The 21,004-nt window shown below is 56.7% G+C and overlaps 3 protein-coding genes across 10 annotated transcripts in view; 1 reads left to right on the plus strand and 2 right to left on the minus strand.

Moving 5' to 3' along the window:
- Positions 1 to 92: 92 nt before the first annotated feature.
- Positions 93 to 5,206, plus strand: PAQR6 (progestin and adipoQ receptor family member 6). 5 transcript variants are annotated; one of them, XM_038543049.1, is made up of 9 exons: positions 93 to 708; positions 1,910 to 1,985; positions 2,123 to 2,240; positions 2,387 to 2,514; positions 2,650 to 2,855; positions 3,100 to 3,226; positions 3,600 to 3,696; positions 3,864 to 4,014; positions 4,288 to 5,206. In XM_038543049.1, the coding sequence occupies exons 4-9, from the start codon at positions 2,408 to 2,410 to the stop codon at positions 4,560 to 4,562; spliced, it is 963 nt and encodes a 320-aa protein (XP_038398977.1). In that variant the 5' UTR covers positions 93 to 708; positions 1,910 to 1,985; positions 2,123 to 2,240; positions 2,387 to 2,407; the 3' UTR covers positions 4,563 to 5,206. The 5 variants fall into 5 exon arrangements, with proteins under 5 accessions (XP_038398977.1, XP_038398978.1, XP_038398976.1 ...); XM_038543051.1 differs by lacking the exon at positions 93 to 708 and adding an exon at positions 1,210 to 1,290; XM_038543050.1 differs by lacking the exon at positions 2,123 to 2,240 and having other exon boundaries at positions 2,318 to 2,514.
- A 96-nt stretch (positions 5,207 to 5,302) lies between these two features.
- BGLAP (bone gamma-carboxyglutamate protein) lies at positions 5,303 to 6,193 on the minus strand. The gene is made up of 4 exons (XM_038543052.1): positions 6,052 to 6,193; positions 5,885 to 5,926; positions 5,704 to 5,773; positions 5,303 to 5,574 (listed from the first exon to the last, which is right to left on the minus strand). Exons 1-4 carry the CDS (start codon positions 6,119 to 6,121, stop codon positions 5,445 to 5,447), a joined length of 312 nt encoding a protein of 103 aa, XP_038398980.1. The 5' UTR covers positions 6,122 to 6,193; the 3' UTR covers positions 5,303 to 5,444.
- The window catches only part of SLC25A44 (solute carrier family 25 member 44), a 37,342-nt gene continuing 22,418 nt past the window's right edge, over positions 6,081 to 21,004 (minus strand). For 2 of the 4 annotated variants that reach the window (XM_038543036.1, XM_038543040.1), the window contains 4 exons: positions 10,845 to 10,950; positions 10,144 to 10,244; positions 8,980 to 9,175; positions 7,490 to 7,957 (listed from right to left, as the gene is read on the minus strand). In XM_038543036.1, the coding sequence (XP_038398964.1) occupies positions 7,904 to 7,957; positions 8,980 to 9,175; positions 10,144 to 10,244; positions 10,845 to 10,950 (457 nt within the window). In that variant the 3' untranslated portion in view covers positions 7,490 to 7,903. Of the gene's footprint in view, positions 6,218 to 7,489; positions 7,958 to 8,979; positions 9,176 to 10,046; positions 10,245 to 10,844; positions 10,951 to 21,004 lie in introns of those variants that run through there. The other 2 variants (XM_038543038.1, XR_005362358.1) reach the window with 2 other exon arrangements.

Raw genomic sequence — 21,004 nt, forward strand, 5'->3', positions numbered from 1 at the left:
TGTTGGTGCTTTCTCGCTGAAATGGCATTTTGGGAAAGTTTCTTCGAGGTGAACCCCTCAAAACTGACAGCTCAGGCGGAAGGAAGTTCCACGGCTGGTTTTGTGGAAGACGCGGTCAAGTTCGGAGGCCCTGTGAGCAGGGGTGTGGGCAGGAAGCTTAAAGAAGGCGGCTGCGCCCCAAGGGCCACACTCGGGGTCCCTGGCCTTGGTCCCCCTGCCGGGACTGGCAGTGTGTCAAGATGGGCAGGAATGGCGATTCCCTGGTGGTTGAACCAGCATTTACTGAAGGCATTTGCCCTGGACTGTGCCAGCCCCCAGGTGCTGAGAAGCATCCGGACACAGAGAGGTGCTTCCTGAAACCACACATCAGGATGGGGACTCAGCCTTGTCTGCGGAAGGGGCCATGCAGCTCCCGCCTGTCAGGGCCAGTCTGGTGTCCGTGGGTGTGGGTGGAGCTGGAGGGGCTGGCTGTGTGCAGGAGGCTGAGTGAGCTGCCTGCTAATGGGGCCGGGCCACCCTGAGCTGCTCCCTGGGGGCTGGACAAGGCCTGGATTGTTCCTTGGCTCCTTTTGTCTCACTCCCCGCCCAGGCCTGGCCCGCCTGCCACTCTCTCCCTCCCGTCAGACTGGCTGGCAGGAGCCTGGGACTCTGCCGGAGGAGCCCTGGGCCTGCTGACCCACCAGCGTAGGAGCACCGGCCAAGCTTGGGGTAAGGACGCTCACCTGGGGCTGTGACACCTGCTCTGGCTCCCTCCTCGGTTTCCATGGCTACAGCACACACTCCTCCAGAGACCCTAAACCCTGCTGCTGAGGGACAGGACCCTGAAGGGAGCTAGGCCCTGGCATCTTCACTCCCGGCCAGCTCCCAGGGAGATGGGCAGCAGGCAGGATGGGTCACACCACCCGATCCCATTCCTGGGAGGCTTCATCTTAAAAGCTTAGCCAGGGCATGGGGGCTAGAGACAGGGTGTATCTTTGCCTAGCAGGGTCCCAGGCACCTAGCTCAGGGGCCCAGGGCCTGGCAGGAGCAGAGGTGTAGGAGGGGGGCCCACTAGCCCTGTGAGGTCCAGAGTGCTCCGCACCAACCGCCACAGCTGGCGCAGGAAGAGGGGTGGGGCCAGCTGCATTGTTGCAGGGATATTTTGGCCTGAGGAGGGGGAGGGTCTTACTCTCCCTTCCCCGGGGCGGCTCCACCCGCCTGGCTGGCCCAGCCCCTCTGCTGGTGCCAAGGAATGTGCCTGGAGTGGCAGGCGGGGCAGCGGAGCTGCGGCCACCCGGAGGCAGTGCACAGGTCTGGAGCTGAGGGGTATGGGCTCAGGAGGGTTGGGGGCCCCCAGGACACAAGTGTAGTCCTTAAAGAAGAGCCAGGCACCCATCCCCCATTCGTTGCCCCTCCCACAGCCATCTGGCCTCTCCAGGAATTCTCGGCAAGCGCCATAAACTTTAAGTGTTCAGCCCTGGTTCTGCGGGCCAAGGGGCTTTCTGGTGGGAGGGCGGGGGTGCTCGTGCTCTCTCTGCACTAACCACCCTGACTCGGGGTTCTTTTGAGACAGAAACTGCGGTCAGGGGTCCTGGATCCAGAGTCTGGGGCTACTAACCTGGGCAGCCTTTGGGCTGGGGAGCACACTGCAGTTCCACTGTACAGCCCACCTCAGAGGGGGAACTGCTCTGGGCTACGATGGAGAGGGTGGGGTTACATGCTGTGATGACTTGATGACAGGAAGCTGGACGGCCTCCTCCCCCACCCCACCCCCCAGCCTGCAGGAGTCAACTTCACCCTGGCTCCCACCCACACCTGCAGTGTCCTGCACAGCCCAGCCAGGAGCTAGGGGACCAGGCCTGGCCGGGTGAGAAGGGGCCAGTGGATGAGGGCAGATTCCTGATTCCCTCACCTTGCACTTTGTCTCTAGGTCAGCGTGGAGGTGCTGGGCTGCCATGCTCAGTCTCAAGCTACCCCAACTCCTTCGAGTCCACCAGGTCCCTCGGGTGAGGGGCTTGACCCACCGGCTCCCATTCCCCAGGCTACTTATGGGGCAGAGGCCCTTCCCTTGAAGCAATAGCGGGGGTGGGGGGTGGTCTCTCCTGCAGGCCGTCTCATCCCTACCATCCCTCTGCCCTCTAAGGAACCTGCTGGCGACCCCTCCCCAGAGCCCCCTCCTTCCCCGGGGCTCCCGGTCTGTGCCCGCCCCCGCCTTCCTCACTGTCCCCTCCTCCGTTTCTCCTCCGCTCTCTGGACCTGCGGTAAGATGGGGGTCCGGTTGGGTTTGGCTTTGGGGCTGTTGTGACCTCCATCCCAGTCTCATCGATGCCGCTTGCAGAGACCTCTCCCGGAGAGGGAGGGTCGGGCGCTGTGACGCCCCTCCTGTGTCCCACCGGCCCCTGCACAGGTGTTCTGGGAGGACGGCATCATGTCTGGCTACCGCCGCCCCACCAGCTCGGCCCGGGACTGTGTCCTCAGCTCCTTCCAGATGACCAACGAGACGGTCAACATCTGGACTCACTTCCTGCCCACGTGGTGAGGGGCGCCCCGAGGGCTCCCCGGCGGGCAGGGGCCGGGGCTGTGCGCCCCGAGGGCTCCCCGGCGGGCAGGGGCCGGGGCTGTGCGGCCGGTGGCCTGAGCACCCGCCCCCCCCCCCCCCCCGCCCCGCAGGTACTTCCTGTGGCGCCTGCTGGCGCTGGCGGGGGGCCCGGGCTTCCGGGCAGAGCCGTACCACCGGCCGCTGCTTGTCTTCTTGCTGCCCGCCTGCCTCTACCCCTTTGCTTCGTGCTGCGCCCACACCTTCAGCTCCATGTCGGCCCGCGCGCGCCACATTTGCTATTTCCTGGACTACGGCGCGCTCAGCCTCTACAGCCTGGGTCAGCCCCACGCGGCCCTCGGGGGGGCGGGGCCCTCGGTGGCAGGGCCCGGGAGCTGCGGGGACCGGGCAAGGGCGGGTCCCGGGAGCGATGGGGGCATGCCCTGGGGTGTCGGGGGACGCTCCGAGCAGGAAAGGGGCGGGGCCGCGGTGTTCTGGGGGCGGGCCCGGACCTGGGCGTTCTGCCCCGGGGCAGGGGTGGGGCCTTGGGATCTCAGCTCCTGCCCCACCCTTTTCCTCTTCAGGCTGTGCCTTCCCCTATGCCGCCTACTCCATGCCGGCCTCCTGGCTGCACAGCCGCCTGCATCAGCTCTTCGTGCCTGCTGCCGCACTCAATTCCTTCCTGTGTACCGGCCTCTCCTGCTACTCTCGGTGGGTTCTCTGCAGGGGCGGAAGGGGCAGTCAGAGGGACAGGACCGGGCACCCCCAAACACACTGGAGGCCAGTGGTGGAGTTCCTGACCGACATGAGTGACCATGTCCCGACTCACCAAGGACTCAGTTGGGGTGTCGCTGGGGTGCTAGCACCACACCACACCTGTGCTAGTTCCACAGCTGCCCAAGGGAGGCAGGTGTCCCCGCTTCACAGCAGTGGTCATTTCCACAGGGGCCACCTGCCCCAAGGGCTTCACAACCTCTTAGCTACACTGACATCCGTCTTGGCCAAAGGACACCTGTCCTGAGACCACCACCTGGAGAAGGGTAACCAGCCTCTCCCTTCTTCCCTCCCTCCCTCCCTCCCCTAGCTTCCCTGAACTCGAGAGCCCTGGGCTCAGTAAGATCCTCCGCACAGCTGCCTTCACCTATCCCTTCCTGTTTGACAACCTCCCGCTCTTCTACCGGGTAAGGGGGCCTGGGGCCCCTGATCTTCCCCTAGAGACACTCCCCCCCCCCCCAGATACCCTCCCCCCATGGAGACTCTCCCCCACAGAGGCCCTCCTGCAGAGTCCCCCCCCCCCCAGACCCTCCACCCCCAGAGCACCCCCCCCACCTCTGCCGTCCTTTGCCAGCTTGGATTATGCTGGGGCAGAGGCCACACCTGTGGGCAGGAGGCGCTGAGCCCCAGCCACAGCTACCACCTCTTCTGTGCGCTACTCACCGGCTTCCTCTTCGCCTCTCACCTGCCCGAGCGGCTGGCCCCAGGGCGCTTTGACTACATTGGTGAGAGCTCAGGAGTGGTCCCTATCCAGGGAGGGGTGCGGGGGGCGGGCAGCATCCCAGGGCAGAGTGAGGGATGGAGTATCACAGCCAGAGACAGGGCCTAGGTCCAGGCTCACCCTCCTCAGATGATGATAAAACCAGTAGCATGTACACTGGGGGCCTGATGCACACCGGCTCACTCCCATGGGTAGGTTTTCTTATTCCCAGAGGATGCAGTAGTCAGGGTGGCCCCTGGACATGTGGTCTGTGCCCTGAGCTGCCCCCACCCCACAGGCCACAGTCACCAGCTGTTCCACATCTGTGCTGTGCTGGGCACCCACTTCCAGCTGGAGGCAGTGCTGGCCGATATGGGATCTCGCCGGGCCTGGCTGGCCATGCAGGAGCCGCCCTTGGGCCTGGTGGGCACAGTAGCCACGCTGGGCCTGGCAGTGGCTGGGAACCTGCTCATCATTGCTGCCTTCACAACCTCTCTGTTTCGGGCCCCCAGCACAAGCCCCCTGCTGCAGGGCAGCCCCTTGGAGGGGGTTGTGAAGGCCAGACGACACTGAGGTCCCATCTCTGAGCCTGCCCCACCCCACCCAGGGGAAGGTAGAGGCCAGGCTGGAGGCTGGGAAGGAGCCCAGATCCCAGATGAGGTCTGATGAGGTGGGGTGCAGGGGGAGCCTGGAGCCAAGAATGGCTGAGGAGAGAGGGCATAGGGAATGAGGGGGCAGAGGAAGTGCTGGCTGTAAGCAGGAGGGGCAAGGAATGTGTGCTTAGTGGGGCCAGGGCAAGTGCTGAGGGTCTGAGAGGGGCAGTGTGAGCATCCAGGCTGCAGCTAGCCCCCGGCAGGAGGCTGGGGACGGGGGTGCTGCGGCCCTTCCACCCACTTCCATCCTGGCCTGCAGGCCTCTGCCCAACACACGGGAGAACTAACATTACTAACGTAGCACCCCCCCACTATGCTGTTCATCAGGCCACGAGGCCCACTGTGCCTTCACCTCCCAAACCAGATGCCACCTGCCGGCAGTGCTTGGCACCCCCCCCAGTCCCCCAGGATGTGCCTGTCACCACACATAACTCAGTGTGTCCAGGCCTTTGGGTCTTTCTGGATGTCATGGGACGGTGTGGTAGGGGGGCACCCATTATAGTCTTAGGAAGCTGCCTCCCGGGCTTCCAGTTGAGGTGGGTACAAATAAACCAATCAACAGCAGCTTTGGGGAAGTACTTTCTGGGCCTGAAGATGGTACACATCCCCTCCCCTGCCGCCCTCACACACCAATTCCACAGATGCACAGAGACAGCCCCACCAATTCCTCTTCTGGAGTTTATTCTGGAGCAGCTGTGATGACAAGGACCCCACACTTGCAGGGCAGGGAGGTCAGGGTGAGGGGAAGGGAGGGGTTCTGGGAGAAGGGGGGGTGAGGGGGTGGAGAGTGGGGCTGGCCGCTCTAGACCGGGCCATAGAAGCGCTGGTAAGCTTCCTGGAAGCCAATGTGGTCAGCCAGCTCGTCACAGTTGGGGTTGAGCTCGCATACTTCCCTCTTGGGCTCCAGGGGATCCGGGTAGGGGACCGGGGCGCTGACAGGCCAAGAGAGTGGCATCAGCCTCCAGGAAAAACATCTGCTGCCACCCCCCACCCTGGGGGACCTTGGAGTCCGCATCCCTCATCCTGGATTTGCAGCCACAGGGCCCTGGCCCCCTGCTCACCCCAGCCCAGAGTCCAGGTAGCGCCGGAGCCTCCTCACCACCTCGCTGCCCTCCCGCTTGGACACGAAGGCTGTGGAGCAGAAGGGCCAACATCAGGTGGCTGGGGGCTGGCAGGCTGCACACATGTCCCGTCCACCCCCGCCCCCCCCCCCCCCCCCCCCCCCCCGCTCCCGCCTCATACCTGCACCACCTCTGCGGGATTCAGCACTGCTGGGCTTTGCATCTGCAAAGAAGAGTGCCCATTTCACCCCTGCTCATGGGGGGGGGGGCCTGCACCTCCTCTCCCTCCACCAGGACACAGCCTGCAGGAGGGTGGTTGGACTGGGAGCTCGAGGTGGGGGCACTCACCTGCTGGACCAGCCAGGCAGAGGCAGAGTGCGGCCACAGCCAGCAGGGCAAGGACCATCAGGGACCGCATGGTGGGTCGGTTCTGTCTGGGTCTGTGAGCAGCTGCTGCTGGGTCTCAGCTGGCCTGCCTCTCACCGTCAGCACCCTTTATACTCTGGGTCGTGCCCTGGAGGCAAGGGGGGGCACCCACCATGCATGCTGTGGGCGGGCCACCGGCAGATCTGCCAGGGCTATTTGGGAGTCATCCGCCCTGGCTCTGGACGCCAAATCCCAAAGGATGTGGTTGGAACCACAGCTGCCTGGGCAGGTCTGGCCCCACTGCAAGGCATACACCCCAAATCGTCCAGCTCCAGTGTCAGTGGAAACACCAGCTAGGCAGGCCAGGAGGGGCAGGACAGGAGCCTGGGGAGAAAGGGGGGCTCAAGGCCTAAAATAGACTCCGGTAGAGCCGGGCAGCCCCTGGAAGACTGTGATCTGCATGGTCAGCCCGAAGGCAGGAGCCAAACCCCAGGGAGGGAGGGCCTGGGCAGTGATGCCCTCATTGACCTGGAAGCACCCTACCCTGTGGGACTTCCAGGGCAGGCCTGGTGTGGGGCTGGTGCCTCAGGCCAGGACCCCAAAACCAACAGAGGTGGGCGGTTAGGAAGACAGCTCTTCTGCCTCCAGCAGTGGGGACCCTCTCCCAGGGCCCCTCACAGGTGGAGAGGCAGGGCAAGGAGCAGGGAGACAGGGTGCGCCTCTGGCTCCTGACCTCTGACCCTCTTCCTGCCCTTGTGGCCTCCTCAGTGCTAACAACCGCGGGGACCTGTCTTCCAAGACAGACGTCTAGCCTAAAAAACCCCATCTCAGCACACCTGAGGGTGAGGAAGGAGGGTGTCCTCACTCACCACCCAGCACAGGTGGGGACCTGACATGGCACTTGCTGCCCCCACCCCACAGCTCAAAGCTGGGCAGGAGGGCGTCTCATGTCAATGCTGCAGCTCCCTGGACTCTTGTCAGTGGCCCCAAACAGACCCAACCAAGCCTCCCTGGGGTGAGGCCTTCTCCAGGAAAAACAGTTGTGCACCCTACGTGTACCCATCCACTTCACCCGCCAATCAGAGGAGGCACCTATCCTGCTGCTGGCTGAGCACCCCAATGGCCAGCTGCCCTGGCCAGGGAAGAGGGCCCACCTGCCTGCATGCATGAGCACTCACTGCACCCAAGACCCAACGAAGGCCGCCACAACGAGCTCAACAGGCAGAGAAGGGTGGAAGCCAGGGGTCTGGCTTCTGTGACAAGGGGCCCTGCTGCCTCCTGCACATGGTGGTCGGGTTCACCCCTGCCAGCCCACCTCAGCCTGGAGGCTCCCGGGCACAGTGGCTGAGGCCTTGCTGGTGGAAAGGGGCCCAGGCCCAAGAGACTGGGAGAGGCCCAGCAGAGGAAGCATCCTCACAGATTACAGTGGAGGAAGTTTATTTACGGATGTGGGGAGAACATGGCAAGGGCCCTCAGGCTGGCCAGCAAGGGGGCAATCAGTGCAGACCAGACACAGATTCCCTGAGCCAGGCCCGGGGCGCTCTGGAGTGGGCAAGGGCGGGGCCCTGGCCTAGAGGATGGAAAGCCTGCTGCCTGGTTCCCAGCATGGGAGGGAGATGGCCAACCATCCTCAAAAGGATAAGAAAACAAGGATCTGAAGGTCATGTCTGTATGCGTGTGACCCCAAGGGAGCCCCAAAGTCAGGAGGGATGATCAGGCCTCATCCTCCAGCTAGTTACATCCCCACTCAGGACTGGGCATGTCTCGGTGGTTCTGAGAGGCAGCTCCCCCAGGCCCTTGACCACCATCTGCTCCTGATCCGGCCACCGTCTCCTCACTCAGGCTCCCCCAGCACACCCACCAGCTCCTTCTGTTCTCTGCGCAGGGCCTGCAGCGGCAGGAGGGAACAAACAGGACATGAGAATATCCAAACCCTCTCCCTCCACTCTGCTTGTCCCCAGGCCTCCTTCCCCTAGGATGACATGGAAGGCCCAGCAGGGCATGTGAGGGCCAAGGCCTATCAGAAGGGTCCCCTCTACTCCACAGGGGTTTAGGGCAGGCTGGGGGCTGTAGTCACCAGGGCTGGGCCTCCCCAGAGCACCCACCATGAATATGAACCCCCAAAGTATGCCCTGATCATCTGACCTCCCACCAGCGATTTCTAGCAAAGATACTCTCTTGAGTTAGGTGAGCTTGCAACTGGGGAGAGGGCCATGGGGAGGACAGAGCCCTCCTGGTCCCACACAGGGCCCAGTACTTGGCTCATCCAGCCGACCCACTGCATACATGGCTGGGGTCTAGCTACATTGGGTGAGGGGCAGCTCTGAGCAGAGGCTTTGAGCCCCTCCAAACAGAAGAGTGACCCATGGCCTCACAGAGACAGAGTGGCGTTGCTGGGGCAGCATCTCGCCTGAGGACCCAGCAGGGCACCCCAGAGCCAGGGAGGGGTGAAGACAAGAGTGAAGAGCAAGCCACTGGCCCTGCTCCAAGGCATGGGGACCCACTCCCGTGAGGAACAGGACAGTCAGCTCCCGGAAGGCAGCTGCCTAGTGGTTATGAGTAAACACAGGCTGGACATCTGCATGACGAAGCAAGCCCAACACTGGTGCTGCTGCCCAAGCCCTACCAGCAATCCTGGATTGGAGCCACTTTTTGCATGTGAGAGGGCATACGGGGACAGAGGGAGGGGGAAAATCTGAAGCAGACTGCGCCAAGTGCAGAGCTGACCTGGAGACCACAACCCGAGCTGAAACCAAGAGTTGTCAACCGAATGAGCCACCTGGGCACCCTCTCACATATACGTCTTAAAGCTCCTGGGAAGTGGTCTTGTAGAGAACCCAGGGCCACGGGGTGCTAACCCTGACAGGAGGAGCCAGCCCGCAGTAGAAAAACACCTGCCAGGGCACCCACCTGCCAGGCCTGCTGCTGGGCCTGGCCTTGCTGCTGTAGCTCCTCCACCCGCCGGCGCCCAGCCAGGACAGCCTCTGCCAGTTGTCTGTTTTCAGCCTCCTGCCTGTGAACACGGCGCTGTAAGGCGTCCCGCTGCTGCAGGAAGTAGGGCACCATGGCACTGCGCACGTCTTCTTCCGGGATCCCGCTAGGGCGCCTGTGAAGTCACATGGGCCAGTGGAGGGGTTGGGGGGGACGTGTGTGGGTGATACTCCAGTGGTCTTCCCACCTGCAGTCTCACATTGTATGGGTTTCCACGGCCCCTGCTCTGCTGATACACTAACCTGTGAAGCCTTAACTTGGGCGCCCAGGAACCCCTCTCCCTGTCCTCTTGCTCCATGTCTGAACCCATCACAGCCACATGCACCCCCACGTCTAACACTTCAGGGCAGGAGGCGACCTTCCAGCTGCTGCCTCATCCTGGGGACCAGTGAGCTGTAGCGTGGGGTGGGACTGGATGAGTGGGGGACCTGCAGAGGCCCCAGCAAGTGGGAAGGTGGGCAGATGAAGAGGCAAGAGTATGGGGGTTCTGAATGCTGTGTGAGGGGATGGGTTGGTTCTGATGGGCAGTGAGGTGGAACCTGCCAGAGGTTCTTTAAAATACTCTTTTTCTGTTATAAAACTTAATTCTCTTACGTGTTAAAATCACAAAGCATAAAAGAACTGGAAAGCATGAGGAAGGTGTTTCCTGGCTCTGGTCTGATGCTGTTCATACAGGGAGCCGGTGGGGCCCCATCCTGCACAGGACACCCCAGGCCACAAGGTTGCCTGCAGGAATGTCAGCTCCAGGGGAGCAGGACTTGTTCACTGCTGCATGTTCCCCAAATATTGTTATGTGGATGAGTGAATAAAGACCAGATGCCTAGGCTGGTCCAACAGAAGATGGCAAATCCACCCTTCCGCCTCCTGCCCACCCTCTCTGCTACACCCAGGTGGGGCCTGAAAGGAGCCCCCGGCAAGGATGGCAGGCGTCCCTCCATCTGCCCCAAGCCCTCAATAACAGGCGTCTGCTCTGGGGCTCTCCTTACCCAGAGGAGACCATAGGCTGGCTGCACCCTGGAGGTCAGCGGCAGTCTCCCGCAGGAGCCTCCAGGGGCCGGAGCCAGCTCCAAGTGCCTTTCTCACCAGGCTAGCTCCGTGTGGTCTTTGCCTTCTTCCACGATCCTGTCCAAGGTGTTCAACACTGCTTCCAGGTTCCCCTCTGCTTTGATTTCTGAGATTTCCTCCTGAAAAGAAAGTGGTAAGAGTGCTAATGACACCAGACAAGCCTGCAGTGAAAGTACGCCCCACTGCCGAAAGGACTCAGAGTTTGGCTAATTTCTGTGTCTTTGTACCAACATTCTGACTTATCTCCGTCTAACTTTAATAATTAAGAACAGGAAGTAAAAGTAGAAAACACTTCACAGCCTGCCCGTTGCCTTAGGGTGCTGCGGTCCCAGGCCTGGTGCACCTATTCTGTGGCCCCAGACCCATCATGCTGCTGCCCAGGCCCATCTTGCAGTGTAGGGGCTCGGCCATGAGACCCTCTGCACAGATCCGATCCGTCCCACTCAAGCTTGGACTCCAGTTGTACGCAGGTCCACAGAGCACCATGTTGTGAAGCGCCTCCTCCGAGCCAGGCGCTATACCAGGCGCTGGAAGTGGGGAGAGGAGCCAGGGCCTGTGGGGGAGAAGGCCTCCGAGCACATATGCACGGCACCAGGGCATGAGGGCAGGGGCATGCACGGTGCCTGTCCATGGCAAGGGGCAACAGCCACTGCTCTGAGCCCTGGGGGTGCCCAGAGGAGCCCGAGCTGCCACTACCTGCTGTGCTCCTTGCCACTCACCTGGACAGACGTCTGCAACTGAGTGATGAACTTGTCATAGATTCTCTGTGTCATCTCAGGCTGCAGCTGGTAGAGGCGCTTGTAACAGTCGGTGAATCTCTGGTAGCTGGCAGAAAGGAGAAACAGCAAGGTGGAGGGTCAAGTGTACAGCCAGCCTGCCGCACCCACTGGGCCACCCCCACCTCCCCCTTGGAGCTCAGGGCCTGGTCAAGTTCATGGCCCTGAGTAAAGGCTGTGGATAAAGCTCCAATCAGCCCCACCTGCCCCCAGTCCCACCACGGTGCATCAAGTCACCAGGAGGGTGACTCTTCGTGGGCCACTCCCTCAGTGTCCAACCAGCTCCCAGGTGATGCTGCTGCCAGTGTGGGCTGAGGTCCCTGAGAAAATGGTCATCCCAGTCTCTCTGCTGGGCTAGATTAGGAAAGGATGTGTGGCCCCTGGGACAGGTGTCTCTCCTCCTCAAAGGAGCCACATGGGGTAGGAACAGGCACCCTTTCTGTAGGATGTGACTACACGTGCTGGAGGTGACACCTCCAGCTCCCAGCCACTAGGGGGCCCCTGGCCTGAGGGCAGAGTTTATACCCTAAGTTGGTGACTGGAAGAGAACTGTGGTCTCTGAGGATGTCATCAAGCTGCTGAAAACCCCAAACCAGAGCCATCCCACATTGGGGCTGCTGGTCAGTGAAGTCATGGATGCCTCTCACTGTTCACACCATTTAAAATCCTGCCTCTGTCCCTGGCAGTGGAGAGGGCCTCCCTGATCCATCCTTGGAGCTGGAAAGATCAGAGGGTACCTAGGACACTCCCAATGGCTCATGCCCTTGGACAAAGAAATTCAAAGAAGGTAAAAGCAGTCTCTTGCTTTTTCTCTCCCCACTCCCTTTCTCGTCTCTTCACCTTCCACCAAGGTTCTGTGCTGGCTGCCCAGCAGGTCCTGGGTGTTCTGGGAGGCTGCGTGGCGCTCCTGGAGTTCCCAGTAGAGAGAGACCAGCAGACACAAGCATGTGAACAAGGAGATGGCCACTTGTGGAGGCGCTTTAAAGGCAAGGGTTACAGGGACAGCCTTTAAGCTGGCATGTGGGGTGTTCAGTGAAAGCCTCTGATGAAGCAATGTTCAAGTGATCTACAGGAAATGTCGGAGCCAGGGAGTCCCCAAGCACACAAAAGCCCACATCTATGCTTGGCTGTGGGTCCCAATGCTCCTCAGTTGTGTGGCCAGGCTGGTTGGCTGCTGGACAAATGGGGGACTGGGTCCCTGGAAGCCCGTGCACAACCCCCACCCCCCTCGGGGAATCACCGCTGGTCCTTCCTTTCTCATGGCTCTTGACCTCCCCACCCAGTTCTTGCCCTTACACCATGTCTGTGACAAGTGAGAGCACACAGGGGCTTGCAAGGGACACCTTCTCTACTTTCACAGAGTCTGTGAGCCTGCTGTTCACCACAGCCAGCACCGGATACCAAATTACATAATCTAGCAGTAAATCATATTAAAAGCAATGGTACTAACTACTCAAAACACACAACATCCTAATCCTTCCACCACATTCTCCTTGCTCTGAACGTGGCTTACATCATCTGTCTGGAAACACTCTGTAAAGGTGTCTGCTGCCCATCTTTCCGCAACTCTGTATTGGGCATTTACACTTTGGAAGCTGGCAAATGCAGTAACCTAGGGCTTTATTTTTGGAGGGCTGGATGCTGGTACACCATGGGGGTTAAACCTTGGCCACCAGTGACCAGTGCAAGAGACGGATCACGGGCACCCTTCAGCCCTCGTGGGGACTCAGGCAACTTGTGTACCACTAGCGCCACTCGCCACGCAGTCTGTGGCTTCACAAAGAACGTGGAAAGACACAGGATGCCCAGCCAAGCAGGGCTGAAATTGAAACCCGGTAATTGTGGCTTGAGATGGACTTGGATGGGACACTGGAGATCCTGTTCCTAACCAGCCCACTCACTAGTGGAGGGTGTGAGTGGTGGCCCCTTCCTGCACTCAGGCAGCAGGCTCAGTGGTGAGGGGGCCTGGGGCCAGCAGTCTTCCTGTGTCCCCACTTAGCTCTGACTCCGTGAAAGCGAAGCCCATTTGCACAGACCCCCAGAACAGTGAATGCCTGCCGTGAGGGCACGGAGAGAAGGCAGCCGGACTGGAGGCCAGTGTCAGCAAGACAGGACAGGGATCCTTGTTTTTTTTTTTTTTTTTCCAGTTTTCTTGTGATAAAATTGCCATACCTCATTGTATGATGGTTTGACTCACATATACAGTGGAATGATCACAGGAAGTATAGTTAACATCCATCACCATCTCAGAGAGAGAAAAAAAAAACAGGGAAGCAAAGTTTTTCATTGTGAATGGGAACTCTTACGATGGACTCTTCACAGAACGGCATGAGCTGCAATCATCCTGGTGGACTCCACACACCCAGGATCCATTCATCCTCCAGCAGGACACGTATGCCTCTACCTTCCTCCTACCTGCCTCCACACTGCCAGGAATTCCTTTCTTGAGAGCTGGCACAGGCCTGGGAAGGGTTTAAATGCCCTTGTGATCTGAGAAAATACTCTCAGGGAGAAGTAGGACAAGTGATGCATTTTAGAAACCATTCAGGGCCATCTCAACCCCTGGCTTGTGCCAAGTTTTGTCTTCTCATGTAAACTCTGATATCCCTGTGGGCGGGGAGGCCACCTGCAGAGTCACTGGGACCTCCAGGGTGCCCAGAACTGTTAGTTGTGGCAGCACATAAGCCATGCTGCAGACCAGCAGCTGGGGCTGAGGAGACCCTACCTTACTCCCGGCCACCTCCCCACCTGCTTGGGCAGAGGAGTCTCCCTCATGAGCAGCCCCAGTGGCCTTCCTGCCAAGCCCCCTTTTGCTCTCTATTGGAATGGTGCCCTGGCCTTGGCCTTCCACGGGTACATAAGGGTCACCCAGCTACACACTGGTACATGCACTGGTTCTGCAGACTCACAGCCTGTCCCCTCTGAGGTTCAAATTCTACCTCTACCACTTGTCAGGTGAGTGATCTCTGACTTCTTTACCTTTATAAGCTTCAGGTTCTGCCTCTGTCAGGTGGGGATAATAAATGGATCCCTGACTCACTAAGTCACTGTGAGGCCACATACATAAAGTACTTAGTATAGTGCCTTGCACACTGACAGGCTCCATGCTGACTACAATTATTATAACTAATTTCAAAAAAACAGTCCTCACCACCCCCTCAGAAGTGCCAAACAGTGACTTCACTTGACTTGACTTCCCAGAGTCGAGAAGTGTCTCCTGCCCAAGACAAATGCTTAGTAAAAGCATCCTAGTGGCAGCTGCATGCACAGAAGCCAATCCAGTGGCAGGAAGCACCCACTGGCCTCACGACAGAGAAAAGGCTAAGTTGTGGCCTCCGCAAATCATTAACTGAAGGTCACTGTTTGAAATGTATTTACTGAATCTCAAAATACAGATGACCATGTTAACTGATTTTAATCTAGTTTGTCTCCTACACTCTTTTATTTTATTTTTTTAAAGATTTTCTTTATTTATTCATGAAAGAGACACAGAGAGAGAGAGACAGAGGCACAGACACAGGCAGAGGGAGAAGCAGGCTCCAAGCAGGAAGCCCGATGTGGGACTCGATCCTAGGTTTCCAGGATCACACCCTGGGCTGAAGGCAGGCGCCAAACCGCTGAGCCACCCGGGTTGCCCTCCTACACTCTTTTAAAAAAATGTTTTATTTATTTGACAAAGCGAGATAGACCATGAGCAGGAGGAGGGGCAGAGGAAGAAGCAGGGTCCCCTCTGAGAAGGGAGCCTGACATGGGACTCTACCCCAGGACCCTGAGATCGTGACCTGGGCTGAAGGTAGAAGCTTCACTGACTGAGCCACCCAGAGGCCCCCTCTTCACACTTTTTTGAACTTAATTCTTTTTAGTAATCTGTACATCCCATGTGGTGCTCGAGGTCACCACCCTGAGATCTAGAGTCGCCTGCTCGGACTGCGATGCCAGGCACCTGGCTCTTAAATCCTCTCTACACAGCATCTGAGACACCTGCATGGTCTGAACTCACTGAAGAAGCATTTCAGGGCAGCCCGGGTGGCTCAGTGGTTTAGCGCCGCCTTCAGCCCGGGGCGTGATCCTGGAGACCCGGGACCCCGTTGGGCTCCCTGCATGGAGCCTGCTTCTCCCTCTGCCTGTGTCTCTGCCCCTCACCCTCATGAATAAATAAATAAATAAAATCTTTAAAAAAAAAAAAAAAAGCATTTCAGTAACTGTACTAAAAGCTCACTGCAAACTGAGTTATCACATAAGTTTAACTTAAAAACTTCAAAATACCGAGGCACAGCATCAAGCCCCTGGGGTCAGCCTGGGGGTTTGTGCCTGCAGATGGCTCTGCCTGAACATCTGGCCGGCCACATGGCCTAACAGAGGCTGGCCCTTGCAGCTTGCTAAGCCCCTTCACGGACTGCCCCCAGAGGGCGCCTCGGTCCCAGCCCAGGGATAGGGGTGCTATCCCTGCATTCTGCACCTCCCCACCGCCTGGACGGCAGCCCTGAGGCTAGCAGGTGCTTCTCCATCAGCTCCTTCCTGCTGCCTTCTCAGTCCAGGGTCCACTGGTCAGCCCCAGGCCTGACAAAGAGACGGGAAGCCAAAAGGAGAAATGCTCCTAGATGACAGCACACGTCTGTGATTTATGAAGACAACTGTAGCAAAAGTTATCTTTTAAAAATTAATCTTCATTAGGGGCGCCTGAGTGGCTTAGTTAAGTGTCTGCCTTCTGCCTGGGTCATGATCTCCAGGTCCCCTGTGTTGGGCTCCTTGCTCAGCAGGGAGCCTGCCTCTCCCTCTGCCCCTCCCCACCCCCATGCGAGCACTCTCTCTCTCTCAAATGAATAAAATCTTATTTTTTATTTTTATTTTTTAAATCTTTTTTATTTTTTTATTTTTTTTAAATTTTAAAACATTTTTTTTTTTTTTTATTTTTTTAATTTATTTATGATAGGCACACAGTGAGAGAGAGAGAGGCAGAGACACAGGCAGAGGGAGAAGCAGGCTCCATGCACCGGGAGCCCGATGTGGGATTCGATCCCGGGTCTCCAGGATCGCGCCCTGGGTCAAAGGCAGGCGCCAAACCGCTGCGCCACCCAGGGATCCCTTAAATTTTATTTATTCATGAGAGAGATAGGGAGAGAGAGAGAGAGGTAGAGACACAGGCAGAGGGAGCAGCAGGCCCCATGCAGGGAACCTGACGTAGGACTCAATCCAGGGTCTTCAGGATCATGCCCTGAGCTGAAGGCAGCGCTAAACTGCTAAGCCACCCGGGCTGCCCTAAATCTTATTTTTTTTTTAAATTAATCTTCATTAGGTCTTTAGGTTTGTAGGCCCCCTGGACTAAAACTACTAGAAACTTAATAGTGAGAATCTGAAATTGAGATGCTTTTTCTGAAAAAGACTTTTTTTTCCCCAAAGGTTTTATTTATTTATTCATGAGAGACAGAGAGAGAGAGAGAGGCAGACACACAGGCAGAGGGAGAAGCAGGCTCCACGCAGGGAACCAGACGTGGGACTCAAACCTGGGTCTCCAGGATCACGCCCTGGGCTGAAGGTGGCGCTAAACCACTGAGCCACGGGGGCTGCCTGAAAAAGACTTCTGATTTGAGAAATATTAGCACAAAGATTAAAAAAAAAAAATCAATCCAGATATGTGTAGATTGGTCTCCCTTATCCACAAGGGATACATTCCACGACCTCCTGTAGATGCCTGAAACTGGATAGAACTATGCTTTTTCCTGTACATAAACACTTATATACTTATGATAAAGCTTAATTTATACACTAGGCACCATAAAAGATGAACACTGTAAAAAATGATTGTTCTATAAAATATAACAACATACTGTAATAAAAATTACGTGAATGTGGTCTCTCAATAACTTTTTTTTTGGTGGGGCAGACAGGGATTTATTAGGTCTTTTGAAAAGAGCTGGGATCGCTGGGGTCTGCAATCGCCCATCAGAGGCCACCCAAGGAGTGGCAGCGTGTTCCCAGGTGACAGTGGCTGGATGGACTGTGGTGAAGATGAGCAGTGGCACCCAGGGCCTATGGGAGGCTGCTCCAGATGGCATGAGGACCAAGCAGTAAGGTCTGGGTGGAGGAAGAGTGACCTACTCCGTGTGGTCAGGTCCTTGGTCACCAGATGGAGGTGGGAGCTTTCCCTATGACATACAGGACTCACACATCACTTGTCAAGGACCCCAGCCGCCTGGAGCCTCAGGCATCAGAGGTGTATCAGTGGCCAGTGGGAATTTTCATATACAACATTTGTCTAGCCCTTTCTGTGTGAAACCAGCTGCAAGTTCCTGTTTACACACACAGAGGGAAGAAGGTTCTAGCAAGAAGCAGCAAGTGGGGAGAGCAGGTCGCTGCAGAAGACCTCATGGGCACCTGAGTGCTTCCACTTGCATGCAAGTGTGCACATGTTAGACACCCACAGCCCTGACCACGGCTGTAAAGATGAGGGCAGGGCCAAGGAGTGAATGGCCTTGTGTGCTGAGCTGATTCTGGAAGCAACCCTGAGCCAATGAACCCTTGTAACCAGAAGGCCATGCTCCAATGTGAGAAGCAAGGGAGGGGACGAAGCTGAGGCTGGAGGGCCAGGAAGGGGTGGCTGAGCATGAACTGCTTCAACAGGGCTCTGTATCTGATGGTGCAAGGGATGGGTTAGCACTCCTCAACCTCTGGCCTAGGGAATGAGCACTCGCTGGGCTCTTCAACCACGTTAGAGACCATGGAGGCAGCAGCCCTGTCCCCACCTTGCTGAGCTCGATGGTCCTGGGGACACCAAGAGAGTCCAGTGGTAGACTGCAGGAGCTGGAAGCTTGACAGATCAATGCAGCTTGGGATCCTCACAGCCCTAACTATCTACTGCATGTCAAGAGTGCTGGGCTGCGCGATAAGCAAAGTGGGGAGAGTGGTACATGAAACCAGCCAGATCCTGTCCTTGGGACCTCGGGGGTGGCTTGAGTGGGACAGATAACAGAACTGTGCACAGTCAGAAGTGTCGTGATAACGACTAACCAGGGGAGGAAGGTAGCTTTACAGAAACTCAGGAAGAGACAGAGGAAACCGTTCTTGGTGGAACAAACCTCAACTGCAAATGCCCTGAGGCAGGGAAGCTCTTGACCTAGGAAAGGAGGTCTCACTGAGGCCAGAGCATGGGAACTCGGAGCCCAGCTGAAGGGACTCAGGGGAGCCCAAGGGCAGCCAGACATCACCTGGCATGTGCTCGCTCACATGTGGAGGAATGTGAGGAAAAACCAGGGCTCTCTCAAGGATGAGGAGAGGAGGAAGAGCCCAAGAAGGGGAAGTGGCAGAGGCTGGTGTGGGAAGCTGAGGGTCAAACGGCCAGGACAGAGATATGGACAGCAGCATCAAAGGCTACAAGGAGAGTGAGTAGGCTAACAAAACATCCACGGTAAGTAGCAACAGCGTGATTAATTATCTTGAAAGGAGAAGTTTCAAGGGAATGGTGGCAAACTGCTTCACGCTGAGACAGAAACTGGAGATGGGCACCTAGCACCTGGAAGGAAGAAGGCTGTGGCCACAACCCTGGACTAAGGGGAGTGACAGCAAGGGAGGACGTGCCCCTGGGTGGCTCTCAGCCAGGACCACAGATGCAGGAACTCATCTGGGAGCTCTCGGTGTTCTCCACAGACCAGGTGCTAGGTGCCATTCTCACTGCCAGGCACAGGGGGCGAGGGGCAGGGTGCAGGGATGCAGCCTGAGGGGCGTGATGACATTTACGGTAGGCGGAGAAGGGGAGAAGACAGCGGGGGCAGGAGGGGCCGGGCTCATAGAGGGGCCACTGTGGCCCAACCTGGCTCCCAGCCGGGCTCCCACCAAGAAGAGGCTCTGTGGCGTTGCTGGGCAAGCTGGGGAAGGGGCCGAGGAGTGCAAGCAGAACTCAGACTGGGCCTGGCCATCCCTGGGAGGAGGGAGCAAAGGTGCAGAGAAGCCCGAACCTGTCCAAATAGCTTTCTAAGCCTAGACCTGTTTCTCTCCTCAGCCCCAGACAGATGGCACGACTCTCCACCCAGCCACCACCCACAAGTTGGGAGCCCTGGAGTCCCTGGCCCTCCGACCCCCAGGTGCCCCTGTCTGTACCACCACTGTGGCCCCTTCCACACAGTTAGGCACAGGACTCTCAGCTGACAAGCTTTTCAGGGTCAGGAAGAACATTTCAGACCTTTAAAAAATAGAATAGCTTCAGACACCTGGGTGGCTCAGCGGTTTAACGCCTGCCTTCATTCAGCCCAGGGCTCAATCCCAGGATCGAGTCCCACATCAGACCCTGCATGGAGCCTGCCTCTCCCTCTGCCTGTGTCTCTGCCTCTCTCTCTGGGTCTCTCATGAATGAATAAATAATCTTTTTTTAAAAAGTAGAATGGCGGGATCCCTGGGTGGCGCAGCGGTTTGGCGCCTGCCTTTGGCCCAGGGCGCGATCCTGGATATCCGGGATCGAATCCCATTCGGGCTCCCAGTGCATGGAGCCTGCTTCTCCCTCTACCTGTGTCTCTGCCTCTCTCTCTCTCTCTCTCTCTCACTGTGTGCCTATCATAAATAAATAAAAGTTAAAAAAAAAAAAATCCTAGAGAAGAAAAAAAAATAAAATAAAATAAAATAAAATAAAATAAAATAAAAAGTAGAATGGCTGAGAAAAAATTCCAGACTAAATAATTGTCATTTTTAAATGACTATAAAATGTAACATGTCAACTAGTCAACTGCAATTATATTTTTTTAAGGAATCTATACCCAATGCTGGGCTTGAACCTATAACCAAGACCAAGAGTTGCATACTACACCCACTGAGCCAGCTCGGCACCCCTAGTCAACTGAAATTTTAACACAGATAAAAATCAGGGCAGCCCCGGTGGCACAGCGGTTTAGCACCGCCTATAGCCCAGGGTGTGATCCTGGAGACCCGGGATCGTGTCCCACGTCGGGCTCCCTGCATGGAGCCTGCTTCTCCCTCTGCCTGTGTCTCTGCCTCTCTCTCTCTCTCTCTCTGTAGGTCTCTATGAATAAATAAATAAAATCTCAAAAAAAATCATATTCATGTGGGATGTGGATGCTTCCCTCTATAATCTGATTTTAAAATTTAACATTATAATGTGATCATTTTCCCATGACTTGGCATTATTTAAAATACTGGAATTTTAAATACCAGCAGAGTATTTTATTAGTCCGAGTTACTATACTTGGGTAACCACCATCATTCTTCAAATGTTGGACATGTTGGGTAGTTTTCTTTTTTTTTTTTTTTTCTTTATTTATTTATGATAGTCACACAGAGAGAGAGAGAGAGAGAGAGAGGCAGAGACATAGGCAGAGGGAGAAGCAGGCTCCATGCACCGGGAGCCCGACGTGGGATTCGATCCCGGGTCTCCAGGATCGCGCCCTGGGCCAAAGGCAGGCGCCAAACCGCTGTGCCACCCAGGGATCCCGTTGGGTAGTTTTCAATTATTTCCCAATGAACGCTGTCCTATAATAAATATATTTTTTTAAGATTTTATTTATTTATTCATGAGAGACACAGAGAGAGAGAGGCAGAGACATAGGCAGAGGGAGAAGCAGTCTCCATGTAGAGAGCCCAAATGTGGGACTCGACCCCGGGACTCCATGATCACGCCCTGAGCCGAAGGCAGATGTCCAGGCATCCCAACCCTCCACAATGTTAACATTTTGTACAACTATAGTACGATATCCAACACCATATGATCCACAGAGTTCATTCAGATTTCACTGGCTATCCACGTACCTCTGTTTGTGTGGACATCTTCGTAGTATTATCACATGTGTACTCCAGTCAAGATCCTGCATGTTTTTTTTTTTCCATTTTTTAAAGACTTCATTCATTTGAGAGAGAAACAGAGTCGGGAGACACAGAGGGAAAGGGAGAAGCAGACTCCCCACTAAGCAGGGAGCCCGACAAGGGGCTTAATCCCAGGACCCCAGGATTAAGACCTGAGCAGAAAGTCAAGGGCTTCACCCATTGAGTCACCTAGGTGCTATTACTGGAGGTTTTTTAAAGACACTGACATAATGTGATTTAGAGTCTCAAAAAGAACCAGGCTAGACCTCTAGAAAGATCTTAAGACAGTCCTGCCAATA

This window comes from Canis lupus, chromosome 7 (assembly GCF_011100685.1).
Source record: "Canis lupus familiaris isolate Mischka breed German Shepherd chromosome 7, alternate assembly UU_Cfam_GSD_1.0, whole genome shotgun sequence".
NCBI lineage: Eukaryota > Metazoa > Chordata > Mammalia > Carnivora > Canidae > Canis > Canis lupus.

Coding starts and splice junctions, on each gene's coding strand:
- PAQR6 (XM_038543047.1), top strand. CDS start 1,232: ATGTGCCTGGAGTGGCAGGCGGGGCAGCGGAGCTGCGGCCACCCGGAG. Junction 1,291..1,909: donor CACCCGGAGGCAGTGCACAG/GTCTGGAGCTGA, acceptor CTTTGTCTCTAG/GTCAGCGTGGAGGTGCTGGG. Junction 4,015..4,287: donor AGGGCGCTTTGACTACATTG/GTGAGAGCTCAG, acceptor CCCACCCCACAG/GCCACAGTCACCAGCTGTTC.
- BGLAP (XM_038543052.1), bottom strand. CDS start 6,121: ATGCGGTCCCTGATGGTCCTTGCCCTGCTGGCTGTGGCCGCACTCTGC. Junction 5,927..6,051: donor CTGCCTGGCTGGTCCAGCAG/GTGAGTGCCCCC, acceptor TCTTCTTTGCAG/ATGCAAAGCCCAGCAGTGCT. Junction 5,774..5,884: donor ATCCCGCAGAGGTGGTGCAG/GTATGAGGCGGG, acceptor TCTGCTCCACAG/CCTTCGTGTCCAAGCGGGAG.